General features: G+C 41.6%; 1 protein-coding gene across 2 annotated transcripts in view; it reads left to right on the top strand.

Moving 5' to 3' along the window:
- CHCHD3 (coiled-coil-helix-coiled-coil-helix domain containing 3) overlaps positions 1–15061 on the top strand; it is a 288144-nt gene that overhangs the window by 265596 nt on the left and 7487 nt on the right. For both annotated transcript variants that reach the window (XM_067747054.1, XM_067747053.1), the window contains one exon: positions 2053–2188. In XM_067747054.1, the coding sequence (XP_067603155.1) occupies positions 2053–2188 (136 nt within the window). The remainder of the gene's footprint in view (positions 1–2052; positions 2189–15061) is intronic.

The following is a 15061-nucleotide window of genomic DNA, read 5'->3' as shown; positions in this document are numbered from 1 at the left end:
CTTTCTCATGAACTGTTAAAAGGCATTCATCATATATTTGCTGGGTTCAGCTAACCTGATGCTTGATCTTATGTTATTTAGTCCAGGAGTGTGTCTTGCTATAGTCAGTTAGTCGTAGCTGTGCTTCTACCCTTCGAAACACAGCTGACTCTTTTTAGATACTGATGTTCATGGTAGGGGATCAGGGAAGTCTGTGTCCAGAGACATTCACAGACATCTGAACTTCAAAACCTTAAAGCGAGTTGAAACTCCTGGGATTGGATTTAAATTCTGTTCTTAGGTGTTTGGCCAAACAGTAAGGTAATGAATGAAAGAGTACAAGCAATGTTATCTCTGTGTCTACTTTTTTAGAGGGTAGTAGGAAGTAAATTCCCTTAGCGGCCAGTAACGTGGCTTGCATTTCAGTTTTCTATTCTAGCAAAATATGTATACTAGCTTAGTGTGTTGGATAAAAGCAATGAGGAGACAGATTGTCAGCCAGGGGTTTCCTTATTGATGAGAAATATTTCTCCTGTGTTCTCTAGGGGTTTTTCAGAACTCATCAATTTAAAATAATGCTATTTCATGATTACTATGGAAATAACAAATTTAAATTCCAAGAGAAGAACCGATAAGAGGCTGGAACCTTTTGTATTAAGCAAAACTAATTTGAAAATAAATGAATCCCTAGATTAAAGTGATAGTAATATATATGTTTTTCTGTGTATTTAGTCCTTATATTCCAAGTTCCTCTACCATTGTAACAAGAATATTTCATTTTTCTTTGCATAATCCATTTGGTTTATTTTATTATTATCATTTTTCAAGTGTATATTATGAGCTTTTTGGAAGCATTTATGTTTAGTAGTGCATATTCAGTGAAAGCACTCTAACTAAAATCTTGAGATTTGTAAGTATAACTAGTAAAATTTTAGCTCAAGGAATTAAATTTTCTCTCCACGCATTTGTATTCTCAACAATTTATTGCATGACTTCTATAAGAGGGATCCATGTCGATAGCTGAGATAACAAAGGAAATAAGGTGCAGTCCTTACTTGGGATTTGCATGCCAGTAAATTGCAGTAGACTGTAGTGTAGTGCATGGTAAAGGAAGTTAATACAGGTTAGGGGGTCACCATAAGGGGAATGATAGACTCTGCTGTGGTTGGAGAGAGCTCTAGTGAAAGCCGTATAGAGGAGGTTGCACTTCAATACTTAGCTCAAGTATTGAAAGATGGGTAGGTATTTTCCAGATACATAGAACTGGGTGAGGCTTGGGTGCAGAGCATTTCCAAAATCAAGAGCAGTGGAGACAAGACGTGAAGGGACGTGTAAGAACCAAACCCTGTACATGGTCTGGTTGAGGCAAAAGACTAGGCAGGAACCTGATCCAAAAGGACCTGCCTGTTGACCATGTATTTTATTTGGAAAGCAGATATTGTCTAGACTTACTACTAGAAAGAACCTTCTGGGAGGTAGGAGTGGAGGGTGAACGTTAAGAGACAGAGAGACCCGTGAAGGTCATTGCTTGAATCCAGGATATAAATGATTAGGAATTAATGTAATGACAGTGAGTATGGAGAAAGGACTGGACTGCAGGATATCAAGCTTTGTGACCAACTGGAGGTGGGAACGGAAGAGAACATTGGGGCTCCCAGGTTCCTGAGTTAGCTGGCTGGGCTGAAGAGTAATTGGCCCCACTCACATGGTCACATTTGAGGTAGGGTGGGAATGCTGCCCTGTCCAGAGAGGCTCGCAGTGGTGTCAATTAATAGAACTAATTTCATAGAAATCACTTATCTTTTTTTTTTTAACATCTTTATTGGAGTATAACTGCTTTACAATGTTGTGTTAGTTTCTGCTGTATAACAAGAAATCACTTAATCTTGTGTGATATCTTTCTTTAAAGGTCAAAGAAAATTATTGTTCTTAAACTTTTTTGTTTAAGAACAACTTTTTGGGAGGGGCGTTGTAACACTTATATCTTAGTTGATGTTTTATATATTTTTTTAGCCTTGTTCTTTATTCCGGTTGAAGACCATTTGTCTCAGTGGTCCCTGTTTTTGTTTCCAGGCGGTATGAGTGTCATCCCATCTGTGCCGATCTGCAGGCCCAAATTCTCCAGTGTTACCGCCAGAACACCCAGCAGACCCTCAGCTGCTCCGCTCTGGCCAGTCAGTACAAGCAGTGCGTCAATCAGGCCAAACAGGTGGGTGTACAAACCAGGAGCGAACTAGGGCAGCAGAGGAATAAAAAGCCCAACGTCATGGGCACTGGGAAGGACTCAGTAGGCTAATGTGTATGAAAAAGCTTTTTAAACCAAACTAGCCGTCATCAAGAATTGCTGTCATGAGTTGGTTAAGTTTTAATCACCTTTCATCCAGGTGGCTGAAGGAAGAGTCCGTTGTCTCCTTGTGTTCCACTTGCAGAAAAAAAAGGTTTTACGTAAAGAATACCTTTTCTAGTTGCTTTGAACTTTTGTCCTCTACTTTATAATTGTGTCCTCAAGGTCATTGCCCCATATTTCTGGGCCAGTACTCAAAGCCAGCAAAGAGGAAGGATACATGTTAAGGGGCCAACAGCTTCAAGTCCATAAACAGCAAGTAGTCATGCAGAGAGTCTGGTTTAAAAAAACGAAAGGCAAACACAAAACTAAAATAAAAACCCACCATGGAAGCACCATTCAATCTTCTGCCAGTTGGTAGAGTCCAGTCAATTGGGCAGGGAAAGACAGGCCAGACATGGATCTAGGAAGCAATTTCCATCGCTTCTGTGTACCATAGCCATACTCTTCTCATGACCCTTCATATCAGAATAATATGATGATCACGGGACGTGTGTTTTCTCTAATTTGTGTACTTTAGAAAGCTAATGATAAACGCTGAAGTAAATTATCAATTCTGGCAGGTCACGTAATTGCCTATCATTTAACTGATTTTGTTGGGTATAGATTGTTCTGAGAGATGGAAATTGTTGGAAACCTTGGTTCTTTCTGCTGACAAATTCCCTAGACTTGACCTTCTAACCCAACTAAATCTAGTGTTTGAATTACACAGCATGCCTTCCTGCAGTCTAATTTGCTGTAGTTATAATAATCCCAGTTAGTATAAATTTCTAACACTCTGTGAATATCTGATGGGAGGGTAGTATTGTCTGGATATCTGGAAAATAACAACACTAGCAGAAAACATAGAACCAAGATTTATTAAAAGCCTGTGTTGTCTTTAAAAGCCGTGTGGCTCAAGGCTTTTTTCTTTTTTTTTTTTTCCCTCCTTAGCATTTATCTTTTATTTTTTCTATTTTTTAACATCTTTATTGGATGTTTAAAATGGTGTGTTAGTTTCTGCTGTATAACAAAGTGAATCAGCTGTACATATACATATATCCCCTCCCCCTTGTGTCTCCCTTGCACCCTACCTATCCCACCCCTCTAGGTCGTCACAAAAGGCTTATTTCTTTTTCTTGTTTATACGGCACTTGCCTAACTCTTAGTAGTGTGCCAGGGATACCTTTCTTTTAAGATCTTTGGTAGAAGTAGTGTTACTGATGTTAAGTTAGTACATTTTATTTGTTAAAAACAGCTTCTGATATGTTCTTAACAATCTCCAACCTTCAATTTTAATACTGACTGAAGCAGGTGGAACCTGTAAGTTGGGCTCATGGGTTTTTCTAGCTGATGTTAGTTCTGTATTAAGGCGGGGGTGGTAGTGCACATAATGGCGGAGACAAAGTGCGTGTTTTGACACTGGTGTCTTGTAACATAGGTGCCTGTGTCCACAGTGATTTGTACCGTTACTGAAGTAGCACCTGCAAGGGTGTCTGGAGTATTGACTTCATCCTGATGGTCTGGGTTGTGTTGAACTGTCTACACACAGCCCCATGAGACCAATAGCATACATTTACAGAGCAAAACAAGAGTTATTTAACTTGTGACAAAATCAAGCATGCTACATGGTGCAACAGAGTTTGAATTGGGCAAATCTGAGTTTGTATCCAAGCTCTTTTATTGGCTCTGTAACCTTGGGCCTTGATTTTTCTCATCTGTTAAGTGAGGTAATGTAATTTGCAGTGTTGTGAGGATTCCATTTCTATAAAGTATTCAATAAGTCTAAATTTTTTTCCTTCTTTCCTCACTTGCCTTATTCTGTGCTGAAACCAGCTTAAACAAATCGGCCAAGAGCGTCAAATTATTACTAGTGATTCCAAAGGGGACCTCCCGTCCTCCCCTCCCCACCCGACCCCCCTGCCCATCTGCAGCATAATTTAATATTTTCAATGAGTATGTTTCAGGTGACTATTGTTTTTACAACTGTTACATTCAAATATTAGAGTATATAACAGCAGCTGATATGAAAAAGATATGTCCACAAGACCTCATTTTAAACCTACGATAGGCAGCATTGAAATGGGAAGTAACCAAGAAAGAGTAACACCTTGTATGTCTGTAGGTTTAGATTTCAAGGTCATTTCACATCCATTCTCTTACTTGTTTTTTATGACAACCTGAGATGTAAATAGAGATGGTTTTATTTTCACCATTTTACAGTTGAGAGAATTGAAACCCAGGGAAGTCATGATGGTAAATTTAACAACTAGACCAAGATAGACCTTGCCATAAAAACAAATTTAAAAATACATAATGTTTGGCTTTTCAGTTGTGTGTGTGAAGGGACATCCAGTATCCACTAATACAGAAATAAGGCAGTGAGGGAAGATGTGAACGATAATCATGAAGTGAAGGGAAAAAAACCTGAAGATCAAATGAAGTAGTCATTGAGACTGAAAGTAACAGAAAGGAGGGTGGGATTATAAAGGCCATGAGCGAAGGTGTAGCTTGGTGCTGCCCCATTTTAGGACCAAACCAAGATGGCCAGCGGAGGTTATGTCAGTATTTCATGAGTAGTCACTTTTCCACTAACACCACGTTTTCCGTGTGTGTGTGTGTGTGTGTGTGTGTGTGTGTGTGTGTGTGTGAAGCTGGTCTAACCTTGTGACTCTAGCTCCGCCCCTGTTGTTAAAAGGAACTTTGGCAGGATACGTGATCCTAATCATTTGTTGTTACAGTTCCTGACTGGTCCACAACCCCTTCTTGAGTTTCCTTGTAAAATCTAAAGAACAAGCTGGAAAGGCTGAGATGCTAAACACAACAGCCCATTAGGTCATGTTGTCCATTTCCGGCATAGTGCAAGAGTTTTCCCTTTGGAATAATTCCAGTAGCCAAATCCATTCCACTTTCTTAAGTGACTCATAAAATCGGGCTTTCACTGGTTCCCTTGGGGCACTGTTCTCTACACTGATAGATTTTACTGATAGGAAATTTCCGGATATTCCTTAGCCTTACTTCTCGTCTCTTATTCATCCACTTATTCACATCAACCTTTCTTCAGCTAGTCTTAGACAGTCCTCACGGGTCAACATGAGACATTTAGACTGTTACTTCCAGTGTATTAAGTTATGTGTTCTTCATAATGGTAAAGAGATATTCAGTTGCTGTAATTATTACTTCTCAGACTTAAAAACTACTGGATAGCTATATGAGATACAGCACTTAAAAATATAGGAGGACATTGATTGATAAACTTCTGTGCCTTTTATTTCTCATATCTGCTTAGCCTCATAGCTTTCTATAAACTCCCCAAGATTGAATTACCTGTTCTTACCATCAAAACCTGATTCCCATTCAGTCTTGCTTCACGTACGTGACAGGAGACTGGAAGGGAGGGAGCAATGGGAAGCCAGTAGTACTGGCCCACTAGTGGACCAAAATGTGCCCAAGGCTTATAAAAGGGGGGTGTGTACAAAGGGCTTGCTCCCAGATCTGCATTGCCTCTGCTCCCTGGGACACCCCACTGCCCCTCATTTACTTGCAGAATCCAGCTGCTTAGGGGTAACAATTCTAAGCATTCCAGCTCTTTCGCCAGCCCTGCTGCTATTGACAGAAAGGTTCGGAAACTGACTGGGCTCTTGAACATTCTGTGCTCGCCAAAGGCGAGAGTTTGTGGGGAATGCTGGAACGTTCTAACCTAGTCATGGTGACCTGGGCTTCATTTTCTTTTTTGGTAAATTAAGGGTTTGAACTAGGTGATCCACAAGGGCCTCACAGCTGTTATTTATGGCTGATTGTACTTCTATGTCTGAGAGCAGGCCGCAGGCCCCACGAGCACCCAGGTTCCTGAGCACATTCAAGTTAAGAGACGTGGGCTGTTTGGCCCGAGCAGCATCTCTGCTCTGGTGGCGTCCAGCATTTCTGCCTCTGCTTCTTTTTTTTTTTTTTAACATCTTTATTGGAGTATAATTGCTTTACAATGGTGTGTTAGTTTCTGCTTTATAACAAAGTGGATCAGTTATACATATACATATGTTCCCATATCTCCTCCCTCTTGCATCTCCCTCCCTCCCACCCTCCCCATCCCACCCATCCAGGTGGTCACAAAGCACTGAGCTGATCTCCCTGTGCTATGCGGCTGCTTCCCACTAGCTATTTTACGTTTGGTAGTGTATATATGTCCATGCCACTCTCTCACTTTGTCATAGCTTACCCTTCCCCCTCCCCATATCCTCAAGTCCATTCTCTAGTAGGTCTGTGTCTTTATTCCTGTCTTACCCCTAGGTTCTTCATGACATTTTTTTTTTGTTAGATTCCATACATATGTGTTAGCGTACGGTATTTGTCTTTCTCTTTCTGACTTACTTCACTCTGTATGACAGACTCTAGGTCCATCCACCTCACTACAAATAACTTAATTTCGTTTCCTTTCATGGCTGAGTAATATTCCATTGTATATATGTGCCACATCTTCTTTATCCATTCATCCGATGATGGACACTTAGGTTGTTTCCATCCCCTGGCTATTGTAAATAAAGCTGCAAAAAACATTTTGATACATGACTCTTTTTGAATTACGGTTTTCTCAGGGTAGATGCCCAGTAGTGGGATTGCTGGGTCATATGGTAGTTCTATTGGTAGTTTTTTAAGGAACCTCCATACTGTTCTCCATAGTGGCTGTACCAATTCACATTCCCACTAGCAGTGCAAGAGTGTTCCCTTTTCTCCACACCCTCTCCAGCATTTATTGTTTCTAGATTTTTTGATGATGGCCATTCTGACCAGTGTGAGATGATATCTCATTGTCGTTTTGATTTGCACTTCTCTAATGATTAATGATGTTGAGCATTCTTTCATGTGTTTCTTGGCCATCTGTTTATCTTCTTTGGAGAAATGTTTATTTAGGTCTTCTGCCCATTTTTGGATTAGGTTGTTTGTTTTTTTGTTATTGAGCTTCAAGAGCTGCTTGTAAATTTTGGAGATTAATCCTTTATCAGTTGCTTCATTTGAAAATATTTTCTCCCATTTTGAGGGTTGTCTTTTCATCTTGTTTATGGTTTCCTTTGCTGTGCAAAAGCTTTTAAGTTTCATTAGGTTGCATTTGTTTATTTTTGTTTTTCTTTCCATTTCTCTAGGAGATGGGTCAAAAAGGATCTTACTGTGATTTATGTCATAGAGTGTTCTGCCTGTGTTTTCCTCTAAGAGTTTGATAGTTTCTGGCCTTACATTTAGGTCTTTAATCCATTTTGAGCTTATTTTTGTGTATGGTGTTAGGGAGTGTTCTAATCTCATACTTCTACATGTACCTGTCCAGTTTTCCCAGCACCACCTATTGAAGAGGCTGTCTGTTCTCCATTGTACATTCCTGCCTCCTTTATCAAAGATAAGGTGACCATATGTGCTTGTGTTTATCTCTGGGCTTTCTATCCTGTTCCACTGATCTATATTTCTGTTTTTGTGCCAGTACCGTACTGTCTTGCTTACTGTAGCTTTGTACTATAGTCTGAAGTCAGGGAGCCTGATTCCTCCATTTCCGTTTTCAGTTCTCAAGATTGCTTTGGCTATTCGGGGTCTTTTGTGTTTCCATACAAATTGTGAAATTTTTTGTTCTAGTTCTGTGAAAAATGCCAGTGGTAGCTTGATAGGGATTGCATTGAATCTGTAGATTGCTTTGGGTAGTAGAGTCACTTTCACAATGTTGATTCTTGCAGTCCAAGAACATGGTATATCTCTCCATCTATTTGTATCAGCTTTAATTTCTTTCATCAGTGTCTTATAATTTTCTGCATACAGGTCTTTTGTCTCCTTAGGTAGGTTTATTCCTAGATATTTTATTCTTTTTGTTGCAGTGGTAAATGGGAGTGTTTTCTTGATTTCACTGTCAGATTTTTCATCATTAGTGTATAGGAATGCCAAAGATTTCTGTGCATTAATTTTGTACTCTGCTACTTTACCAAATTCATTGATTGGCTCTGGTAGTTTTCTGGTAGCATCTTTAGGATTCTCTATGTATAGTATGATGTCATCTGCAAACAGTGACAGCTTTACTTCTTCTTTTCCGATTTGGATTCCTTTTACTTCCTTTTCTTCTCTGATTGCTGTGGCTAAAACTTCCAAAACTATGTTGAATAAGAGAGGTGAGAGTGGGCAACCTTGTCTTGTTCCTGATCTTAGTGGAAATGCTTTCAGTTTTTCACCATTGAGGACGATGTGGGCTGTGGGTTTGTCATATATGGCCTTTATTATGTTGAGGAAAGTTCCCTCTGTGCCTACTTTCTTCAGGGTTTTTATCCTAAATGCGTGTTGAATTTTGTCAAAAGCTTTCTCTGCATCTATTGAGATGATCATATGGTTTTTCTCCTTCAGTTTGTTAATATGGTGTATCACGTTGATTGATTTGCGTATATTGAAGAATCCTTGCATTCCTGGAATAAACCCCACTTGATCATGGTGTATGATCCTTTTAATGTGCTGTTGGATTCTGTTTGCTAGTATTTTGTTGAGGAGTTTTGCATCTATATTCATCAGTGATATTGCCCTGTAATTTTCTTTCTTTGTGACATCCTTGTCTGGTTTTGGTATCAGGGTGATGGTGGCCTTGTAGAATGAGTTTGGGAGTGTTCCTCCCTCTGCTATATTTTGGAAGAGTTTGAGAAGGATAGGTGTTAGCTCTTCTTTAATATTTGTTAGAATTCGCCTGTGAAGCCATCTGGTCCTGGGCTTTTGTTTGTTGGAAGATTTTTTTTTTTTTTTTTTTTTTTGCGATACACGGGCCTCTCACTGTTGTGGCCTCTCCCATTGCGGAGCACAGGCTCCGGATGCATAGGCTCAGCAGCCATGGCTCATGGGCCTAGCCGCTCCGTGGCATGTGGGATCTTCCTGGACCGGGGCACGAACCTGTGTCTCCTGCATCGGCAGGCAGACTCTCAACCACTGCGCCACCAGGGAAGCCCTGTTGGAAGATTTTTAATCACAGTTTCAATTTCAGTGCTTGTGATTGGTCTGTTCATATTTTCTATTTCTTCCTGATTCAGTCTTGGCAGGTTGTGCATTTCTAAGAAGTTGTCCATTTCTTCCAGGTTGTCCATTTTGTTGGCATAGAGTTGCTTGTAGTTATCTCTTGTGATCTTTTGTATTTCTGCAGTGTCAGTTGTTATTTCTCCTTTTTCATTTCTAATTCTATTGATTTGAGTCTTCTCCCTTTTTTTCTTGTTGAGTCTGGCTAATGGTTTATCAATTTTGTTTATCTTCTCAAAGAACCAGCTTTTAGTTTTATTGATCTTTGCTATCATTTCCTTCATTTCTTTTTCATTTATTTCTGATCTGATCTTTATGATATCTTTCCTTCTGCTAACTTTGGGGTTTTTTTGCTTTAGGTGAAAGGTTAGGTTGTTTATTCTAGATGTTTCCTCTTTCTTAAGGTAGGATTGTATTGCTATAAACTTCCCCCTTAGAACTGCTTTTGCTGCATCCCATAGGTTTTTGGTCGTCGTGTCTCCATTGTCATTTGTTTCTAGGTATTTTTTGATTTCCTCTTTGATTTCTTCAGTGATCACTTCGTTATTAAGTAGTGTATTGTTTAGCCTCCATGTGTTTGTAATTTTTACAGATCTTTTCCTGTAATTGATATCTAGTCTCATAGCATTGTGGTCAGAAAAGATACTTGATACAATTTCAATTTTCTTAAATTTACCAAGGCTTGATTTGTGACCCAAGATATGATCTCTCCTGGAGAATGTTCCATGAGCACTTTAGAAAAATATGTATTCTGTTGTTTTTGGATGGAATGTCCTATAAATATCAATTAAGTCCATCTTGTTTAATGTGCCATTTAAAGCTTGTGTTTCCTTATTTATTTTCAATTTGGATGATCTGTCCATTGGTGAAAGTGGGGTGTTAAAGTCCCCTACTATGAATGTGTTACTGTGGATTTCCCCTTTTATGGCTGTTAGTATTTGCCTTATGTATTGAGGTGCTCCTATGTCGGGTGCATAAATATTTACAATTGTTATATCTTCTTCTTGGATCGATCCCTTGATCATTATGTAGTGTCCTTCTTTGTCTCTTCTAATAGTCTTTATTTTAAAGTCTATTTTGTGTGATATGAGAATTGCTACTCCAGCTTTCTTTTGGTTTCCATTTTCATGGAATATCTTTTTCCATCCCCTTACTTTCAGTTTGTATGTGTGTGTAGGTCTGAAGTGGGTCTCTTGTAGACAGCATATATATGGGTTTTGTTTTTGTATCTATTCAGCCAGTCTGTGTCTTTTTGTGGGAGCATTTAATCCATTTACATTTAAGGTAGTTATCGATATGTATGTTCCTTTTCCCATTTTCTTAATTGTTTTGGGTTTGTTATTGTAGGTCTTTTCCTCCTCTTGTGTTTCTTGCCTAGAGAAGTTCCTTTAGCAGTTGTTGTAAAGCTGGTTTGGTGGTGCTGATCTCTCTCAGGTTTTGCTTGTCTGTAAAGGTTTTAATTTGTGCATCAAATCTGAATGAGATCCTTGCTGGGTAGAGTAATCTTGGTTGTAGGTTTTTCTTCTTCATCACTTTAAATATGTCCTGCCAGTCCCTTCTGGCTTGCAGAGTTTCTGGGGAAAGATCAGCTGTTAACCTTATGGGGATTACCCTGTGTGTTATTTGTTGTTTTTCCCTTGCTCCTTTTAATATGTTTTCTTTGTATTTAATTTTTGACAGTTTGATTAAATTGTGTCTTGGTGTGTTTCTCCTTGGATTTATCCTGTATGGGACTCTGCGTGCTTCCTGGACTTGATTAACTATTTCCTTTCTCGTATTAGGGAAAGGTTTCAACTATAATCTCTTGACATATTTTCTCAGTCCCTTTCTTTTTCTCTTCTTCTTCTGGGACCCCTATAATTCAAATGTTGGTGTGTTTAATGTTGTCCCAGAGGTCTCTGAGACAGTCCTCAGTTCTTTTCATTATTTTTTCTTTATTCTGCTCTGCAGTAGTTATTTCCACTATATTATCTTCCAGGTCACTTATACGTTCTTCTGCCTCAGTTATTCTGCTATTGATCCCATCTAGAGTATTTTTAATTTCATTTATTGTGTGTTCATCGTTGCTTGTTTCATCTTTAGTTCTTCTAGGTCCTTGTTAAATGTTTCTTGCATTTTGTCTATTCTATTTCCAGAATTTTGGATCATCTTTACTATCACTATTCTGAATTCTTTTTCAGGTAGACTGCCTATTTCTTCTTCATTTGTTAGGTCTGGTGGTTTTTATATTGCTCCTTCATCGGCTGTGTGTTTTTCTGTCTTCTCATTTTGCTTATCTTACTTTGTTTGGGGTCTTCTTTTTGCAGGCTGCAGGTTCGTAGTTCCCATTGTTTTTGGTGTCTGTCCCCAGTGGCTAAAGTTGTTTCAATGGGTTGTGAAGGCTTCCTGGTGGAGGGGACTAGTGCCTGTGTTCTGGTGGATGAGGCTGGATCTTGTCTTTCTGGTGGGCAGGTCCACGTCTGGTGGTGTGTTTTGGGGTATCTGTGGACTTATTATGCTTTTAGGAAGCCTCTCTGCTAATGGGTGGGGTTCTGTTCCTGTCTTGCTAGTTATTTGGCATAGGGTGTCCGGCACTGTGGCTTGCTGGTCTTTGAGTGAAGCTGGGTGCTGGTGTTGAGATGGAGATCTCTTGGAGATTTTCGCCATTTGATATTATGTGGAGCTGGGAGGTCTCTTATGGACCAGTGTCCTGAAGTTGGCTCTCCCACCTCAGAGGCACAGCACTAACTCCTGGCTGCAGCACCAAGAGCCTTTTATCCACATGGCTTAGAATAAAAGGGAGAAAAAGTAGAAAGAAAGAAAGAAAGAAAGGGAGGGAAGGAGGGAGGGAGGGAGGGAAGGAGGGAGGGAGGGAGGAAGGAAGGAAGGAAGGGAAGGAAGGAAGGAAGGGAGGAAGGAAGGGAGGAAGGAAGGATAAAGTAAAATAAAGTAAGATAAAATAAAATAAAGCTATTAAAATAAAAAATAATTATTTAGAAAAAAAATTTTTTTATTAAAAAAAACGGACGGATAGAACCCTAGGACAAATGGTGAAAGCAAAGCTATACAGACAAAATCTCACACAGAAGAATACACGTACACACTCACAGAAAGAGGAAAAGGGGAAAAAATAATAAATCTTGCTCCCAAAGTCCACCTCCTCAATTTGGGATGATTCGTTGTGTACTCACGTATTCCACAGATGCAGGGTACATCAAGTTGATTGTGGATATTTAATCTGCTGCTCCTGAGGCTGCTGGGAGAGATTTCCCTTTCTCTTCTTTGTTCTCACAGCTCCCGGGGCTCAGCATAGGAGCAACTGACTCGGGGGCTCTGGCTCACTCAGGCCGGAGGGGGAAGGGGTGCAGATGTGGGGCGAGTCTGCGGCGGCAGAGGCCAGCGGGACGTTGCACCAGCCTGAGGTGCGCCGTGCGTTCTCCCAGGGAAGTTGTCCCTGGATCACGGGACCCTGGCAGTGGCGGGCTGCACAGGCTCCCAGGAGGGGAGATGTGGATAGTGACCTGTGTTCGCACACAGGCTTCTTGGTGGCGGCAGCAGCAGCCTTAGCGTCTCATGCCCGTCTCTGGGGTCCACGCTGTTAGCCGCGCCTGTGCCTCTGCTTCTTAGAGTTTGCTGTCAGCCTTAAGCTTCCCCTCCAGAAAGACAGCTGCACTTCTGATTGCTCTGCATGTTGCCTAGTCTTTCCTTGAAGCTCGTACTCCCGACAGCCCTGAGGAAGCCGGGGTGGCAGAATGAACTGGGAGTGGGTGAAAACAGTCTCTCAGTTTCTCCGAAGTCTTTGGAGTGAAAAATGGCTATCTCAGTTCTGCCTGGTAGAATGGAGCCCGCCGGCTGATAAACTGCATTAGAGAAAGCAGGCTGCGTCCCTCAGCCAGCCCTAGGCTACCCTGTACTGTGCTGGCTTCCACCCCGTGGGCCACGGACCCTTGGTGGTAAGGGATTGTGGAGATGGAGCAGGAAGCCGGATCAGAAGAGCCAAGGAAAGACCAGGACTAAAAGTGAGGGCCAGACCCAGGAGACTCCCAAGGGACAGAGGTGAGTGTGGAGGCTGTAGTCAGATGATGGAGGCCAGGTGGGCTCTGATAAACCGTAGCCGAGGGTGAAATCAGCAGGTGGGCAGTGGGGCAAGCAGCTCAGCTAAAGGAAGGACCGAAATGAGGACATCTTATAAGTGAATCACCTCCACTTAGGTCTGTGTGCTTCCTGCTCCTCTTTGAGGAGAACAAAAAGTTACTCGACTGTAACGGGGAGCTTGGGGTCAAGACCTTGATAAATGAGGCCGGATCCTAACATGAAGTTATTCCATTCCAAGATTAGTGTACCTAACTCTTCATTTCAAAAATGTAAACGACACCTCCAGTCTGTGGTTTCCTCCAAAATAGAATACCTCAGGATCAGTCCCTGTAGAGGAATTTGCCCTGGCAGAACGTGTCAGCGTTCTTGAGGACAGTGCATTTTCTGACCCCTTGTACTCGTATTTATGCTAGACCAGGGTTCAAGTACATCCCTGTTCTTTGAGTATGAAGAGCACCTGGAAACATATTAGGAGCTGTCACTTTAGAAACCAGAATTCTTGAAAGAAAAACCTAGTGCCAGAGCAAGCTGTACTTTATTATTGTTTTCAGATGAGCTATAAATTCCATGTAAGTGGTTTCATAGACTCAGAAACTGTTAGAGTTAGAAGGACATCAAAATCTTGTAACCTAAACACATCTTTTCACTTGGAAAAATTAACAGCGAGAGAATTTCAGTGATCTGTAGATGCGGCAGAGTCCAGACCAGGATAATGTGATGCCAGACGCAGTACGCTGTTCCCTATAACATCAGATCGCAGACATGGGTGATCCGAATCACCTGGGGAGTTTATTTAAAATGCACATGCCTGGTCCATCCCCAAGAATCGGATTCAGGTCTGAGATGGGACCTGAACATCTGAACTTCCAACAAATTCCCCAGGTACCTCTGTCCACGGAGTCTGAGAACCACAGCTCTGGAGCCCATTGGCCTGAACTGCATGAGAGGTCTTCAACCTCTCAGAGGTCCTGCCAAGGCTCCCCGCTTTCGGGAGATACGGAGCTGCTGGTCACTGCCTACCGGGTCTGAGCCACCTGCAGAGGTCTGATCAGACTCACTAGTTCCTTTCTCAACCTCGGGAACAAATCAGAAGATGTCTTGGACGGAGGGCAGGAGTCTCTGAAAAAGAAGTTCTCTTCTCCCGTCCTCTTGCCCCCACTGAAACTGTAGGTGCTCGCAGATGAGGGACCACACCCGGTTTTCCTGGGAGAAAAGCACCGGCCTGGGAGGAGAGAGGCACCAGCCGAGGAAACAGTCCGCTGACCAGCTCACAACTGTGACTGGACCCTTCCTTGGCTCTGCTGCTTCCAGTCACCCTGCTCCCCCACCCCTGGACCCACATCAGAGGCCCGCCTCCTTAAGCACATTGCTTCCGGAGGACACAGATGCCCACCTTCAGGGAGCGCCAAGATAAATCAAGAAGGTTCACTTTCTGGGAAGGCTCACGGGAGTGTGCTTCTATTGTGTCTGAAGGCTTCTTTATCATCACCACCTAATGACATTTATTAATCGCCCAGCTGGGCTGCTTATCCCCAGGAGGACGCGTGAGCGGTCCAGAAGAGCTTTCCCATCCTTCCGTGGGGCTGCCCTTCGCATTCGGAGTCACATCAACGCAAACTAAATTCCAAAGTTTAGATTTCTTACCCCAGCCTCTTGCATCATAGG

Source organism: Pseudorca crassidens, chromosome 8, assembly GCF_039906515.1.
Source record: "Pseudorca crassidens isolate mPseCra1 chromosome 8, mPseCra1.hap1, whole genome shotgun sequence".
In the NCBI taxonomy this organism is placed as follows: domain Eukaryota; kingdom Metazoa; phylum Chordata; class Mammalia; order Artiodactyla; family Delphinidae; genus Pseudorca; species Pseudorca crassidens.
Note: the sequence above shows the minus strand (reverse complement) of the source record. Positions and strands in the feature narration are given on the sequence as shown.